The 17,740-nt window shown below is 39.9% G+C and overlaps 1 protein-coding gene across 3 annotated transcripts in view; it reads right to left on the bottom strand.

Annotated features, from left to right (window-relative positions):
* PRKAR2B (protein kinase cAMP-dependent type II regulatory subunit beta) overlaps window positions 1-17,740 on the bottom strand; it is a 212,989-nt gene that overhangs the window by 37,590 nt on the left and 157,659 nt on the right. For all 3 annotated transcript variants that reach the window (XM_063927057.1, XM_063927056.1, XM_063927058.1), the window contains exons 6-9: window positions 12,909-13,015; window positions 8,904-9,057; window positions 5,890-5,991; window positions 5,713-5,787 (exon numbers count right to left, since the gene is read on the bottom strand). In XM_063927057.1, the coding sequence (XP_063783127.1) occupies window positions 5,713-5,787; window positions 5,890-5,991; window positions 8,904-9,057; window positions 12,909-13,015 (438 nt within the window). The remainder of the gene's footprint in view (window positions 1-5,712; window positions 5,788-5,889; window positions 5,992-8,903; window positions 9,058-12,908; window positions 13,016-17,740) is intronic.

The following is a 17,740-nucleotide window of genomic DNA, read 5'->3' as shown; positions in this document are numbered from 1 at the left end:
CATGTGCAGAGAGAGTTAGAGTTACCCCTTTATGCAGCTAAACCTGATTACTATGGGCACGATATATGCGATAACGGGGATCACTTTAGAAAGGCGATTGGGCGTGATATATAATTTGAATACCGCCCAACGAGTGCATGAATTCAAGTTTTTGCTGTGTCTTGTGTAAGATATGGTTGTATTTTGGATATGTTTCTTAGATGTATTTAACATAATTTTGAGACAGACTGAATGACACCTAGGTATCAAGCTTGAGGGGTAAGGTTGATTGTTGAGTTATCAATAGTGATAGAGATATCAGGTTGGCAACTATTATTGGCCAGTGGAAATATAATCAATTCTGTTTTGGAAATATTAAGTTTGAGGTGGAGAGATGACATCCAAGATTTTATGACTGTACTGCACTTTTATATGTGCTTTATTATATGTTTTATATCCAATGCCCTCTGTACCTTGTTAACTTTAATATATAATGTAATATGCTTTGCCATTGTTACTTTAACAAATCCATAAGCCTGCATCGAGAGATACATTCTGAGATGGTATCCTGTCAAATGGTTGACAGTAACCATGTTGACGGTCAGAATATCATTGCCACAATGTATATATCAACATGGCTTTAACTGTGGACAGATATTAGGTGGCCAGGTTCCCAATGTCGACATTTGAAATGCCGCCATGTGAAATGCCAACAGTTTCAGGATGCAGACAGTTAGGGTAATGCTGCACATACACATAAAGATTTATTGTCAGATCTGGCTGGTTGGACGGAAAACCTGGTAATGGATGAGAGCAAATGACAATTGTCATTCATTCTCATTTATTACCAGGTTTTCATTCCAACGACTAGGCACTAGGGTTAGGGTTAGGAATTACAATTAGGGATAGAGGGAAAAATATTAATTTGAATGCTGCAGCATCGGAGCTCTGCATCGGAAGAGACCCGAGAGAAGATGCTGGAGTTGCTGCTGCTGGGAGAAGGTAAGTAGCCAGTAGACCACCAGCGAGGGTTTGCCAACAGTTCATGTCAATATATCATCCAGGTAGACTTGATGAGCGTCGACATGGTCACTGACTACATGCTGAGCATGCCACTTCAATTCTCAACCTGATGACTGTCGACATGATGTCGATGAGTTGTTACATGTCGTTTCTGACTGTGCTAACTCTATGATAGCTTTAGTGCCAAGGAAGGATGTGTTTACCATTTGAATGCTGGTATCTTCATTTATACCTAACATAGTGTGTGCCAGCATGTACACTTGTGTGCTGAGTATTTAGGTACTACTGTCTTCAGTACAATAGGCTGCGACAGTCAGGGCCATAGGGAGGGCTGTGCAAGCAGTACTGTCACACAGAGCATTGTTGCTGCCCCACAACCCTTGCATCTGGCTATCAAGGTGCCAGGAACAGCACCCTGTAGCCAGTGATGTGGAGTATCCAAAGGTTGCTCTGGACACACACACTGCAGTGTGTAGAGCTGCCCAGAGCGTCTTGGCAGCTCTCCATGCATCTTCTTCTGTCAGTCCCACCACCTAGGATGACGTTGTGGGCGGAGCTGGCACAGGGAACCAGGAACAGGTGAGAGGTAGATTGAAAGCCAAAACCAGATGCAACCCATGGAACTAACATCCAAGTCATGGATGCAGGGAGTGTGTTTGTAGTAGGTTGATATATATATATATATATATATATATACACATACAGGTTGAGTATCCCTTATCCAAAATGCTTGGGACCAAAAGTATTTTGGATATCGGATTTTTCCGTATTTTGGAATAATCATCCCATAATGAGATATCATGGTGATGGGACCCAAGTCTAATCACTGAATGCATTTATGTTTCACATACACCTTATACACACAGCCTGAAGGTCATTTAATACAATATTTTTAATAACTTCTGCATTAAACAAAGTGTGTTTACATTCACACAAATCATTTGTTTCATATACACCTCATACACACAGCCTGAAGGTCATTTAATACAATATTTTTTAATAACTTGTGTATTAAACAAAGTTTGTGTACACTGAGCTATCAGAAAACAAAGGTTTCACTATCTCATTCTACTCAAAAAAATCCGTATTTTGGAATATTCCGTATTTCAGAATATTTGGATATGGGATACTCAACCTGTATATATATGGGTGAAAGCTCATTATATTGTTGTTTTTTTCCTTATACAAATAATGTTGAAATATACAATTGTATCTCCAATGTAAAAGAAAAGGAAAAGTTTTATGATAAGTTTTAAATCAAAATCTTTTAATAAAGAGATATATGTGATTCTAATATGGGTGTATAAATGTGTAAGGTCATCCTCTCTTTATATAATATCCACCAACAGTCATCTAATTATATCAGATTATAGAATAAGAGCGCTCCATAGAGATATTTCTTCTTTTATATATATATATATATATATATATATATACACATACATAAAGAAGATATCTCTGTGGAGCGCACTTTATTTAAAATAAAATAAAAGAGGGTGAATGCTCTTTTATTTATTTTTTGTTTTATTTTTACATGAATAATGTTGAAACATACAACTGTATCTTCAATGTAAAAGAAATGTTCATTTTTAATTTATTTTAATGCAAATGTGAATTTAAACTATATTATTCTTATAATAAAAAGATATATGTGTTTTAAATATGGGTGTTTACATGTGTAAGGTCATCCTCTCTTCATAAATTATCCGTTAAAATTAATCTAATTACATCAGTTTACAAAATAAGTGCGCTCCACAGAGATAGCTTCTTTATTTTTATTCTTATTGATCTCCATCGACAAGGGATCCGCTCTGTGTTGAAGCTTGCCCCTTTTTGGAAATATAACAGTAATGATTTTGGCTAATTTAGAACCGACTAACTGACATAAAGAAAACAAAAATTCAGTAGTGTATACTAAGCGCACTAAGGGATTATACTATTATATATACAGGTTGAGTATCCCTTATCCAAAATGCTTGGGACCAGAGGTATTTTGGATATGGGATTTTTCCGTATTTTGGAATAATTGCATACCATAATGAGATATCATGGTGATGGGACCTAAATCTAAGCACAGAATGCATTTATGTTACATATACACCTTAAACACACAGCCTGAAGGTCATTTTAGCCAATATTTTTTATAACTTTGTGCATTAAACAAAGTGTGTCTACATTCACACAATTCATTTATGTTTCATATACACCTTATACACACAGCCTGAAGGACATTTAATACAATATTTTTAATAACTTTGTGTATTAAACAAAGTCTGTGTACTTTGAGCCATCAAAAAACAAAGGTTTCACTATCTCACTCTCAGTCAAAAAAGTCTGTATTTCGGAATATTCCGTATTTCGGAATATTTGGATATGGGATACTCAACCTGTATATATATATACACACATACAATACTGTGCAAAAGTTTTAGAAAATTTTGAAAAAGTTTGCAAAAATGGAAGTGTTAATAGTTTATTTTTATCGATTAATAAAATGCAAAGTGAATGAAGAGAGAAATCTACATAAAATCAATATTTGGTGTGGCCATCCTTTGTCTTCAAAACAGCATCAATTATTCTAGGTACACTTGCACAAATTTAGAGATTTTGTAGGATTATATCCAGGTGAGTGATTAATCAATCATACAAACAGGTGATAATGATAATCTTTTTCATATGTAGGTGGAAACACAATCATTAATTTAAACTGAAAGAACTAGGTGAGCAACAGCCAAACTCTTCTGCAAAAGTGAGGTTGTGGAAGACAGTTTCATGTGACTGGTAATACGACATGGCAAGACTGAGCACAGCAACAAGACACAAAGTAGTTATGCTGCATCAGAAAGGTCTCTCCCAGGCAAAGATTTCAAAGTAGACTGGGGTTTCAAGAAGTGCTGTTCAAGCTCTTTTGAAGAAGAACAAAGAAAGTGGTAATGTAAAGGACTGTAGACACAGTGGTCGGCCAAGGAAGCTTAGTACATCAGAAATATGGCAGCAGGTGCTCTGGACGGATGAGTCAACATTTTAAATAGTTGGCTGTAACAGAAGGCAACTACTTAGCTGAAGGGCTGGAGGGTGGTACAATAATGAGTGTCCGCAGGCAACAGTGAAGCATGGCGGAGGTTCCTTGCAAAATTGGGGGTGCATTTCAACAAATAGACCTGGGGATTTGGTCAGGATTAATGGTGTCTTCAATGTTGAGAAATACAGGCAGGTACTTATCCATCATTCATTACCATCAGGGAGGAGTCTGATTGTCTCCAAATTTATTCTGCAGCAGGACAACGACCCCAAACTTACAGCCAATGATTAAGAACTATATTTAGCATAAAGAAGAACAAGGAGTCCTGGAAGTGATGATATGACCCACACAGAGCCCTGATCTCAATATCATCGAGTCAATCTGGGATTACATGAAGAGACAGAAGGATTTGAGCAAGTTTACATTCACAGAAGATTTGTGGTTAGTTTCCAAGATGTTTGGAACAACCTCCCTGTAGAGTTCCTTCAAAAACTGTTGCAAGTGAACCTAGAAGAGGATGCAGTCAAAATACCGACAGCCGGAATCCTGATCACCGGCGGGTATTCCCACTTGGTTAAAGGGTCCACGCCACCAACCGAGTGGGAATATAACATGTGGCGAGCGAATCGAGTCACCAGGCCGCAAGCATAGTGAGCGCAACGAGCCTGCGAAAGGACTCGCTGCCGGGATTCTGCTGTAGGAATACTGACAGCCAGCATCCTATCCGCCGGTAATACATATGTATTTCCCTAGAAGAATTGATGCTGTATTGAAGGCAAGGGTGGTCACACCAAATATTAATTTTTGATTTCTCTTCTGTTCATGCACTTTGCATTTTGTTAACTGATAAAAATAAAATATAACACTTATATTTTTGAAAGCATTCTTACTTTGCAACATTTTTTCCATACCTGTCTAAAACTTTTGCACAGTACTGTATATATATTTTATATATATATATATATATATACACGCACACACATACATATACTTCTTATACATGGAACTACTGAGATAAGGAAGCTGGTCAGAGGAGCACAGACACACACTCACCATTACGACTCATCATAAGGGGGTCATTCCGAGTTGATTGCACGTAGCAACTTTTTTCTGCCCGTGCGATCAACTAAACGCCGCCTAAGGGGGAGGGCTTTTTGCATAGCAAGGCTGCGAATGCTTGTGCAGTCGTGCTATGCAAAAACATTTTGTGCAGTTTCTGAGTAGCTTTCAACTTACTCACCCGCTGCGATGTCTTCAGCCTGTCCGGTCCCGGAATTGACGCCAGACACCCGCCCTGCAAACGCCCAGACACGCCTGCGTTGGACTCACCACTCCCAGAAAATGGTGAGTTGCCGCCCCGAAACGCCTTCCTGCTGTCAATCTTCTTGCGATCGCGGTAGCGTTCGCTTTCTTCATTCTTCTTGTCATTGCCCGCAATGATACGTCTGCGCATTGCGGCCGCCGCGCATGCGCAGAACCGACCCGTTCGTACCGCTGAGAAAAACAGCAGCATGCGAACGGGTCGGAATGACCCTCAAGGCCCATACATGCACTATTTTACTGCTACACCCACAGCACTCCAGCTGGTTGTGACTTTGAGTATTGTATTACATACGCGGCAGCTATGAAAAGCTCTGCATAATAAATGTACCACCCATGTCTGTTATTGGCCAATAATACATAAGTACCTGAGCTATGATTTGTTCTCCATCACGATACATTTTGGTGCCTATGACGTCAACCACCTTTAAACGTTCTGATACCTACAGTAGAGACAAATGGAAAAAGATGAATATATGATTTTTGTCAGGTCACGTTACAGTGAAAGATTCCCTTTTGCCTTCCACATTATGAGCATTACTTACTTCTAAAGACTTTAAGAATGGCAGGGATTCTATGAAATTTTCATACATTCTTCTCTTTTTGGCATTGTTTTTAACAATAATTCTTCGGAAAGTTGCTCTGTCCTTTAGTTTACAAACAAAACACATAACCAACGACAAGAAAAAGGGAATTAATCATACTATACATAAATTGTGCATTCTTACTTGTACATACAGAACAGAGAGAACAGGAATGAACCTAGGAGCAAGTGTACAACCAGGGCCATTGATAGAGAGCAGATTTATTCAAACAGACATGAAACAAAGCGCAAAGCATATATAGAGAATAGGTGAAAACAATAGGTTTACACGCGTGAAAGCAATTTTGGCAATTCTACATGTATAGCGGCTAAGAACAATGGGGCATATGTATTAAGCCTGGCGAAGTGATAAAGCAGTGATAAGTTTTCTGCAATTCCACAAATCCAGTTAAAACTGTCAAAATTAAGGACACTTTAGTTCCCATAGTGTAATGATCAGCAGGGGATCTCTGAGCCGTAACAGAGGGAGAACGTAGACACATAGTGGACCCAAAGTTTTTCACTACTGTTTTAGGTTTTGTAAATTCACTCTTGGGGCCCTGGTTCATAGTTGTACACTAATGTCGCCACACATGCGATTTTGGCTCAGAGGATGTGATAAAATATGGCAATGTAACAGGGATTTGTATAGAGACGCCTACCTGAGCTAGCAACTGCATACAAATTCATAGCATAGACACAGATATGGAAAACTGACTCCTAAAGTAAGTCTATGGTCACTCAGAATGGTCGCTGCAACTGAGATACTGGAGACGTATTTCCTGCATACATGGTTGCAGTTGACGGAAAACACATGCTCTGAAGCCTGTCCCAACTCCCAACATGCCTGTGATTTTACTGCAACTCCGGTGACCTCCCACAAAATTACTGCTGCCTGTCAATCACTTGCGAATCAATCCTTACTGTGGCTGTGACACATGCGCAGTTTATAGATAATTGCTTAACTCCGAAAGCATTGACATAGCGTACAACTATGAATCAGGCACTTTGAGTTACAAATGCAGATGTCTAATTTTTTATTAATTTCAGAACATTGCAGATTATGTTAGTTTTTTATGTAGAGAAAAAGCATATTAAGGGGGATATGCAATAAGCTCCGATCATTTCGGAGCTAATGAATTTGCCCCACTAAGTATTCAATTAAGGGACATTTTCGTCCGTTTTGAAGGCATTTTTGCCAATGCCTTTTCACTTTTTTTTTTTAAGTGAAAAGGCATTGGCGAAAAATGCCTTAAAAAATCAGCGACAATGGCCAGCGTTTTCGATGGAAAACACGTGGTTTCGCCAATCCACGAGTTTTCTGCCCCTGACGCATTTTTTGCCTAGGCAAAAATCCGTCCCTGCTATTGCATAGGGCGAATCCTCATTCAACCTAACAATAGCGATAAGCTCATTTTGTTTCACCTAGGCGAAAAAAACGGAGCAAATTGCATCCCCCCCATGTGCCACAAAATTAACTGTACACATATAAACTTAGAAGTTAGCTCACTATAGATTCCCCACTGTAATCTCAGAAATGAAGTATATAATATACATTAGCATATTACCAAAAGCATGGATTTGGCATGTCTAACCCTCCTGTAGACAATCCTGTATTAGCCATTTGAAGCGTTAAAGCAACAGGCCTGAATGGCTGAGCGTGTGCTTGAAGGGGAGTCTGACATTTATGGGCACCCTGATGAGCCACACGAAAAAAAGATCATCAATTTTTTATTTGGTTCTGAACTGTTAAAAATGAGCTTCCTCTTACCAGTGGGATACCCTTAATCCACATAGTGGCATTGCAAATCTCTGCTTTTACATTACTGAGTATACTGCTCTGTATCCTCTGACCCATACTGCAGTAAAGTATTCTTTTTTAATTAATATTTGAGTAGCATCAGTGGTAATACATAAGGCAATGTGGGGTAGATGTATTAAGCCTGGAGAAGTGATGAAGCAGTGATAAGTGGAAGGTGATAACGTACCAGCCAATCAGCTCATAACTATCACTTTTCAAACCCCTTAATGATTGGCTGGTGCGTTATCACCTTGCACTTATCACTGCTTTATCACTTCTCCAGGCTTAATACATCTGCCCCTATGAGTGGCTAAATTGATTTCAGACCAAAAAAGGGGCAGATGTATTAACCTGTAGAAGTGATAAAGCAGTGATAAGCGCAAGGTGATAACGCACCTTGTACATATCACTGCTTTATCACTTCTTTATCCCTTCTCCAGGCTTAATACATCTGCCTGAAAGTGTTGCATGTACAAAACTAACAGAAATCCCCAATGATATCCGACCAGGATTGATGATACATTTGGATCAACATATATTCGGATCACTGGAAATTCTTGTTGGCTGTTGACCTTGGCCTGCCAGTGTGTGCAATCTATAACTGGGCAACAACGTTTTTCTCATGTAAATCCCTTGTACCTTGGCCATACTGATTTACATCTAACTTTTAAATAAGCATGCACAAGAAGTTTCATCAAATGAATACGTGACATCACAAAATGATCATTACATAATAACATAAATGTATAATAATATAATATATAACATATAATAATCAGTTTAAGCATACCTCTAAATTAGAGATCTGCGGGGATCGGATTTACCTGGATCTCAAAACGTCATCTTATTTGCTCTCCGATGTCATGTGTTTTGTATAGCCAATAAGAAAAATCCGGATACATTCAAACTTGAGTTAATTTTGGCATTAAGAACCGAGTAAATCCGAACCCGCACATCTCTACTGTAAATAAACTACATTGTCAAACCCAATATAAAGTAGACTCATCAATAGTTTGAGGGTGCGCTTTGCAGAAACTGTGGGCTTAGTAGATGGTTTGGACATGCATTATTTTATCCTGATTTTATTTAAACAATGACATCATAATGCATATTGGACATCATAAATAACTTTCTCATGCACTCTACCTTATCCTAGTTCTTGACTCTGTACTTACCAGACACCATATTGCTCCAGCAGATGTTGAAATAATAGTAGCAGCTCTAGATGTGTTGTACATTAATGCCAACTCCCCAAAACTTCCATGGTTATCATAACCACCAACGCATCTTTCCACGCCATCTATCGTTACATAAATGTCATACGTCCCCCTGTTGTATAAAGAAACTCAATGATATATAGTCAACCATTTTAGATATAAATAAATGTATCTTTATTTTCAAATGAAAAGCAATTTATAAATTAATTATTATCAAATAGTCCCATGAAGAAATGTTTTCTATTGTAGCTGATAGCACTGCTAGAAAATCGTTTTCCAGGGACTTTTAGAACATAAAATCGCCAGGGTAGCCGAGTCATTCTCAGCACCCTAGCAATATCGGTCAGCAACAGTATGTAGTAACTTCTGCATTGTCGGCCAATTAAGGACCCGGTTTCGGGCTTCCAGGTGCTGATTCAACTGAAAAAAATAATAATACTATAATACATGTATAAGAAGAAAACATTTTTTATTTAAATAAAATTATATATCAAAATGAATAAAAAATTGGCAGTGGTTATAATAAAAAAAGTCTTTATATTTAATCATCAGAATTACATTCAATAAGCATAAAAACCATGTATTTATAAAGTGCAATTATTGATGTAGTATAATACACTCTCCAGAGTATCAAAAGTTTAAAATAAGTTTAAAAAGTCCCCGGAAGCGACGAAACGCGTTTAGAACTCTGTGCAATCATTTGGAAAACGTTGCTGTAGCTGTGGACATATTGCCAGCTTCACCGTCTACAGACTACCGGCTGAACGTGCACACCACCCCGAGATAGAAGTAGTGGGATCAGCGGTAGCCGCAGAATGCCGGGGACGCCCTGCGTGCAGTGACGGTACACTTAACAAGGTACCGCTTACAGCAGGGGTAACACACATTAATTCAGACTGCTAAGTATAAGTGTGTATCGCACGCTGCATTTGGACTCACAACTGTTAACAGTGTCTACTAGTGCGGTCACATATGTGCCCAGACGGCGGAATTGCACACATGTGAGTCGAACGGGATCAGAACAGCGCTACCTGTACAATATTAGCTGGCATATCCAACACTGACTTTAGCCCTCAATCACTGACATTCAGTGTTTCAAAGTGACTGTGTGGAGAAACTTTTTATAATAGATACAAAGTATCCGGTAACACTTGAATAAACACCTGTGGTTTAGGCTTGCTACAGTTGCAACTTATTTTGAACTTGCGATACTCTGGAGAGTGTATTATATTACATCAATAATTGCACTTTATAAATTCATGGTTTTTATGCTTTTTGAATGTAATTCTGATGATTAAATATAAAGACTTTTTTTATTATAACCACTGGCAATTTTTTATTCATTTTGATATATAATTTTATATAATTAATGCGCTATCCTCTTTATTTCTGTTTATCTATTCTTGTTTGTATTGGAACCTTCACAGAAGGGTTCTGGAGGATTGCTGCAGTTACTTTTTTATTTGAGATTCTATTTTGATTATAACATCTGCTGGCGCCTTGAGGGTTATTATACAAATTTTACATTTTTTATTTGTATAATAAGTATTTTTTCTGGGAACGGCATCTGCTTACTGTGATATAGGTACTACTGTTATTCTTCTTAGATATGTGGTAAATACTGTAGGTTCCCTATTCATAGGGATGCTATCACAGGAGAGTCCTTGGCATAGGCACCACTGGCGACACCTAGTGACGGCCATTGCTGGCTGCGAGGCATGATAATTATGTAAAAGCCACAACTCGTTCTTTGCAGGATTTACGCATTAATGCCTTTAATACAGTGACTAGACTACACACTGGGTAAAAGAGAGGTGCAGTGAGTATCATCCAACACAAGGTGGAGGCAGCTAGAAAGATAAATGCAAGTGTTGCACTCACTGAAAGCAGGATGTACTTGAAAATTAGCAATAATTTAGGTCCTATAGTGATGAGGGATATCCATTATCACTACAAGTCATATTTTTGTCCACTGCATCGGCTATCACCTGTGTTGAGTTACCTATGCCCTACAGTGCCTTAGAAACCGCCGGCACTGACACAAAGTCTTTTTAGGTTCCCTGGCCTGCATCCTCCATTATCATTTTATTTTCATACACAACAACAAATCAGGATTGACAATGAAGAACTAGTGAGATCTGGGATATACTTGTGTAAAATACAACAAAGAAACTTTTAATAAGTAGCATAGTGTTTAATTTCCCTCAAGATAATCCCAAGCATGGTAACCTCAAAATTATTCTTTAATGTGAAAACATGGTTAGTTGTATGTTCATCTTTTGGTTACATTTTTTCTTAGGAAGACAATGAGCTTCTACACACAACCAGCAACCATGAGAGATCCTTCTCATCCACCCTACCCTTAAATGAACGCCTGATAAAAAAAATGAAAGTGCTTTAATCTGTAACATGGTAAGGAAGTGAAGCAGATGGAGGTGAAGAAAGTAAGAATACTGATGGCACTGTCTGTTGCATGCTCTCTCACTGAGGGTCTCATCATCAGTACCTATCTGGCCCCAGGGGTCGTGCATCTTCAAGTAATTCGCCTCCAAACAATGCTGTAACACAATCACCAGCAATAATATTTTAAGAGGGCAATTATATTTATTGTGGAATAGAGAGTTATTTATGAAGGGTGCAATACTTATAATTTCATTTCACTATAAATGATGCCCTATAAAAAAAAAAGTGCTGCCACATCAAAAATAAATATTTTTGTCCCTATAATAAAATTATTCAATAATAGTGCCCTCATAAAATAATGTTAAAATAATATTGCCCTCTAATATAATCATATATACAATTGTCCTCCCTAAAATAAAATACATTTTCTCCCAGAAGATAATTACTAATTGTTTTTGTCCCATAATTATCTGCCTTCACAATTAATGAGTACTGTGCCTATGTTCTGAATGATGAGAAATCTTTAAAAAAGTGCAGCTGTTTCATAAATATAGCCCTTAGCCTTCAGGATATTTGGTGGTTTGAAAACTCACAGAAACACAGTTACAATGTAGTAGATTGACAAGATTTCCCTGAGTCTGCTTGGCTGGGTCTTTCCACAGACAGAAATCCTGAAAACGTGAGCTGCTGGGCACGTGTCAGGAGTTAGGAAACACTGCTACGATGTAAATATGTGTTTTAGCTTATTCTACACGAAATGTAAATAAAGATAAAACAATCTATTCTTATGTTGGTAAATGTCACTAAACAGATGAATTCACTGTTCTATCATGTGCATACAGATGTGTCCTCATACATCTTGCCTCAATGCGCCATGCAGCAGGAGATGCCTGGCGTCAGTCAGCCGGCAGTTCCCGGGCAGCTCTGCTAACGTCAGGCGTCTTGATGACAAAGCAGGTTATGCTGAGTAAAATTATATGCGGCATGTCTGTATTTTGTGTGCGACTGTGGCTGTATCTGCATACAAAGTGCTACATTAGGCTGTGTACACACAGCGCGATGCTCTACACAGCCCAACATTGACTATTCGATATAGTCAATATTGGGCACGCGCGTCGGCATCGCAAGGACTATACACACAGTGCGATATGCACTATATTTTCTTACGATTTTAACGATATAGTCAAAAGCAAAAGAAATATTGCACCGTGTATACACACCTTACAGTGATTTCCAGGAAAACACTATAACGTACCATTTTGTATGCATATACAGCAATGCGACTTAGAAGCATTTAAACGGAAAAGTCGCACATAAAGACACTTGGCGCTACCTAGAAGAGCTGTTTAATGTGACTGCAGCAAGGATGTAGGAGGACACATCTGCAGTAGTAATAAGGCATTGTGTACTCTACAATAAAGGTAATTATGTTAATACATTGATTCAGCACTGAAGATTGCAGTGATATAATTGCTGCCAATGTGTTTGGATTCTCCGCATCTGCACATGCCGAGGATGGTAATTTGCAGTCCCTTTTCTAGAGTGGTAAGATCTATGTACCTGTCAATAACATAAAAGTTGTCCCCGTCATCACCTTGATCAATTATGTGGTCTCCACATTTGACCAATTTCTCGAACATGGCATCTAATACTTGAAACATCTGTTCCTGTAAATACAAAATAAATAAAAACGGCTTAACTCCAGTGCTACAATTGGTCAGTAACTCCACTGAGTGCAGTACGTCTATGTGCATCACTGTGCTAATCCAGATTTACGTTGATGCTAAAATGGGCTTAAAATATGTCATGGAAAACAGTTTCTATGTCATCTCACACACAATAATGTAGCCATCTGTGGGCTGGACCACTATTGATAATAATTAAATCAATTCATCAAGAACCAAAGAAAGAACTTCACCAAAAGGCTTTCTGTTTTGCCGACATGTTTTTATAGGTACTGTATTAAGGAGGATCAGTTCTCTCTGGGCCTGATTCATGTTTGTAAGCACAGCAAAAAAGCTGCTCCAGGGCATCGCAATATAGTACTTACTTTAGCACCCTATAACACTTTAGTGTTTGTTTTTTCATTTGTAACAATTTTCACACATTTATTTTTCACCCCTGTAACACGAACACATGCAGTATCTGCTTTATCTATCCAACTTTCTCTCACACTTCCCTTTCCTCACTAGTGTGATGCCTTGAGGTGGTTTTGGCTAGGCTATTTTTGACGATGAGGTTACCGAAGTGGTGGGTAAGTTCGTAATTTTGGCCAAGATTATGCAAAAAGCCTCATATTGCAAAATGTATTGCTATTCCAATTAGTAATGTTTGAATAGTGCATATGCATTCGTTATCTTTGTGTGTGGCACTACAGGTCTCAGCAAGGTAGCACCTTTCATTACTTGCAGTTAGGGTGTGCAGCCTAGGGCACCTTCCCTATATATTCTGCACTGCAGGTGGGGCAGATGTAACATGTTCAGATAGATTTAGATTTGGGTGGGGTGTGTTCAACCTGAAATCTAAATTGCAGTGTAAACATAAAGCTGTCCAGCATGTGTGGGCTACATGCAAAACCAGCCAGTATTTATCCTGCACAGAAACAATATAACCCAACCAAATCTAAATCTATCTGCACATTGGCCCTCATTCCGAGTTGTTCGCTCGCTAGCTGCTTTTAGCAGCTTTGCACACGCTAAGCCGCCGCCTACTGGGAGTGAATCTTAGCTTTGCAGAATTGCGAACGAAAGATTCGCATTAGTGCGAATAGAAATTTCTTTGCAGTTTCTGAGTAGCTCGGGACTTACTCTGCCACTGCGATCAGTTCAGTCAGTTTCACTCCTGGTTTGACGTCACAAACACACCCAGCGTTCGCCCAGATACTCCCCCGTTTCTCCAGCCACTCCCGCGTTTTTCCCAGAAACGGCAGCGTTTTTTCACACACACCCATAAAACGGCCAGTTTCCGCCCAGAAACACCCACTTCCTGTCAATCACACTCCGATCACCAGAACGAAGAAATTTCTTCGTTAAGCCGTGAGTAAAATATTTAACTTTTTGGCAAATTTACTTGGCGCAGACGCACTGCGAACATTGCGCATGCGCAGTTTGCGACAAATCGCTCCGCTGCGAAAACCACTAACGAGCGAACAACTCGGAATGAGGGCCATTGTACATCAACCCCACCTGCAAAGCAGCATGGTTTTGCACAGGTGTGTGCTTTTTTGCTTTGCTTACAAACATGAATCAGTCCCTGTGAGTAATGTAATAGTAGGGAAAAATGGCACAAAATGCAATTGCACTCATGGCACCTATGTAAAAATGGCCTACACTCCTGCAAACAAGCTTGGCAGTTTTTAAACATATTTCATAAAAATGCCTTGAAATAGTTCAGGGTCAATTAATATGCAGTTTCAAAATTAGCCCATAACTGAAATTACAAAACTGCACCACAAGAAAATAGTACTAGGGTAGTGCAGATTAAGGGGTTCTATCTTTACATTATTCTTAACCTTGCAGTGCATTATTCACTAATACCCCTTTTCCACTGTAGCATGGGTCGCAGCCGTGTCACCTGACACGGCTGCGACCCGTGCTACAGCCCCCTATTCCCACGGTGCTCGCCAACCCGGCATATTGCCGGGTGGGTGATGCTGCTAGTGACGCGTCAGGGGCGGCGCTGGGAGATCACATGATCTCCCAGCGCCGCCCTCCCATACACTGTGAACGGGAGCCATGTCGCCGCGACACAGCTCCCGTTCACACTAGACAGCTTACCGGGTTGAACACGTGTTCAACCCGGCTAGCTACCCGGGTAGGATTCCCAGATCACTTGATCCGGGAATTTGCAGGGGGACCCTTTTCCACTAGGGAAAAACAAGGGTAAATGCGCGCCCCTGCGCATTTACCCGTGTTTTAAAAGCTAGTGGAAAAGGGGTATAAGATGCTAGCCTCTTCACCACTAAGCACAAATGGCTATAAATACCGTGCAACCAGCTTTAATGATCCATATATACAAAATGACAAGGTGAGTAAAGCTGGGCATACACTATACAATTATCTGGCAGATCATCTGCCAGATCTGGCTGGTTGGGATGAAAATCTGGTAATGGATGACATCAAATGACAATCCACCATTTGCTTCCAAACCCTGGTAAAACCCTGGTAAATGGACAAAACCTGTCGTTCAGACAAATTGGTTAAATCAGAGTTTTTGTCCGTTTTCCATTGTTTGGGAGCAAATGGTCAATTGTCATTTAATGCCCAGCATATCCTAATTTTCCAGTACATTAAAAAATATGATTAAAGGTACAATACACCTTAAAGTGTATATCCACATTTCTGCTACACAACTGTGATAGTAGGCAGAACATTTATGTGTATATAAAGACCACACACATACTGTATATGATAAACAGACACAATAACACATACATATATATTTATTTATTTATTAACTAAGGAGGCATGGTTTAGTTCAACTTGTAATTTCAACCTGAATTATAATATAAAAACATGTACTAAAACATATCCAATAGGTCTCACCAAAGACAATACAAGAGGGTACAATCTGAAAAGCAGTGGCAGAGCAGGCCATAATGCCCAATTATTTCACCCAGCGGTAGCATGTATACTGCAAATAGCATGATAGATAGGACAGAACCCTGTGTAATATGGCAGTGGCACAGGTGCTAATCCTTAAAAGACTCTGTGAATGAGAATTGAAAATAATTCCATGATCCACTATATAAAATGCTACAGAGAGATCCAGTAGGTTTAAGATTTAACTACTGCCTCTGTCTCTTGCCATCAGATTATTCAGCACCCACACCAGGGCTGTTTCATATATAATTTCCTGAATGTTGACTGAAATCAATCATAATAAATATCCTGGGTTGGCAATTGGGTTGCTACCATTTTCTCATTATCCCTATATAGAAAATAAAAGTTAGATAGCTGTCTGTAACTTAAATAAGGATTTTGGATTTGTCTTAGAAAAGGTTGTCTCCTTTAGATGGTCATGAAACATGCCTGACTGCACAGAGTATTGTATAGGGTGAGACAAAAATAAGGCATGGTAAATGCTATTCCATTAGTGTCACTGGCCTAGACTGAGGGTGTTGTGAACTCGGGGATTCTTCCGATGGTTGGAAAGAGGAACCACAACTGAGCTGGAAAAGGGAGGGCCTGATATAGGATCTCCTCATACAGGACGCTGACAGTGGAGTTCGATGAAATATGAAAAGAGCTTTATTGCAGAGGAAAACAACTTAAAGTCAAATGCCAAAAAGGAATAAATGAAGGGAATGTCCAGACCCACTGAAGGGTTAAGTGAGCAGTATTGGGGATGCTGGAAATTAAAGAAACTGTGGGTGATGTTTAAAAGTCACTGATAAATTGTGGAACTTATGAATGAAGATAATTAGCACAGATGGTTGAAGAACTTGTGAATGGTGACAGAGACGCTGATGATGTGAGAAACTGAAGTGCAGGGGTTTTAGACGCTGTGGATTTGTAGAACTTGTGAACAGAGACTGAGACGCTGATGATGTGAGGATCTGAAGTGCAGGGGTTTCTGACGCTGTGGATTTGTAGAACTTGAGAACGGAGACTGAGACGCTGATGATGTGAGGAATTGGAGTGCAGGGGTTTTAGACGCTGTTGGTTTGTAGAACTTGAGAGCGGAGACTGAGACGCTGGTGGTGTGGAGAACTGAAGTGCAGGGGTTTTTGACGCTATTGGTTTGTAGAACTTAAGAACGGAGACTGAGATGCTGTTGGATTTGTGGAACTTGAGAACGGAGACTTGAGACGCTGATGATGTGAGGAATTGAAGTGCAGGGGTTTTAGACGCTGTTGGATTGTAGAACTTGAGAACGGAAACTTGAGACGCTGATTCCTAGGAGCACGGATGACTGGAGCGCAGAGAGATTACCGGCCGCTGAATACACTGAAGCTGGAGCAGTGAACTGGCAGCTGGAAATGCCGGAGACACTGGAGTACGACTGCAGGGATCCTTGCCGGGAACAAGAGCACTGGCATCTACGTCAGGGAAAGACGATACTCAGGCACTGAAGCTCTGTCCGGCGTCTGACTTTGAATCTCCCGCCAGCGCTGGATTGGCGGAGCAGTCTGATGATGTCACCTGCCCCCCGTCCAAGTGATGCCGGGTGTCATGGCGGCGCCCGTGGCCCACCGTAGGCAGAGGCCGCAACACCGACCAGCAGACACGCAGGGGTAAGCGCGGCGAACGCCGCCTCAGGTGTGTGACAGTACCCCCTCCTCCAGGAGTGGCCTCTGGACACTTTCCAGGTTTTGTTGGATGTCTGGAATGGAACATCCGCACCAGTCGGGGAGCCGAAACTTCAGTAGCTTTGACCCAGCTCCTTTCCTC

This window comes from Pseudophryne corroboree, chromosome 6 (genome assembly GCF_028390025.1).
Source record: "Pseudophryne corroboree isolate aPseCor3 chromosome 6, aPseCor3.hap2, whole genome shotgun sequence".
NCBI lineage: Eukaryota > Metazoa > Chordata > Amphibia > Anura > Myobatrachidae > Pseudophryne > Pseudophryne corroboree.
Note: the sequence above shows the minus strand (reverse complement) of the source record. Positions and strands in the feature narration are given on the sequence as shown.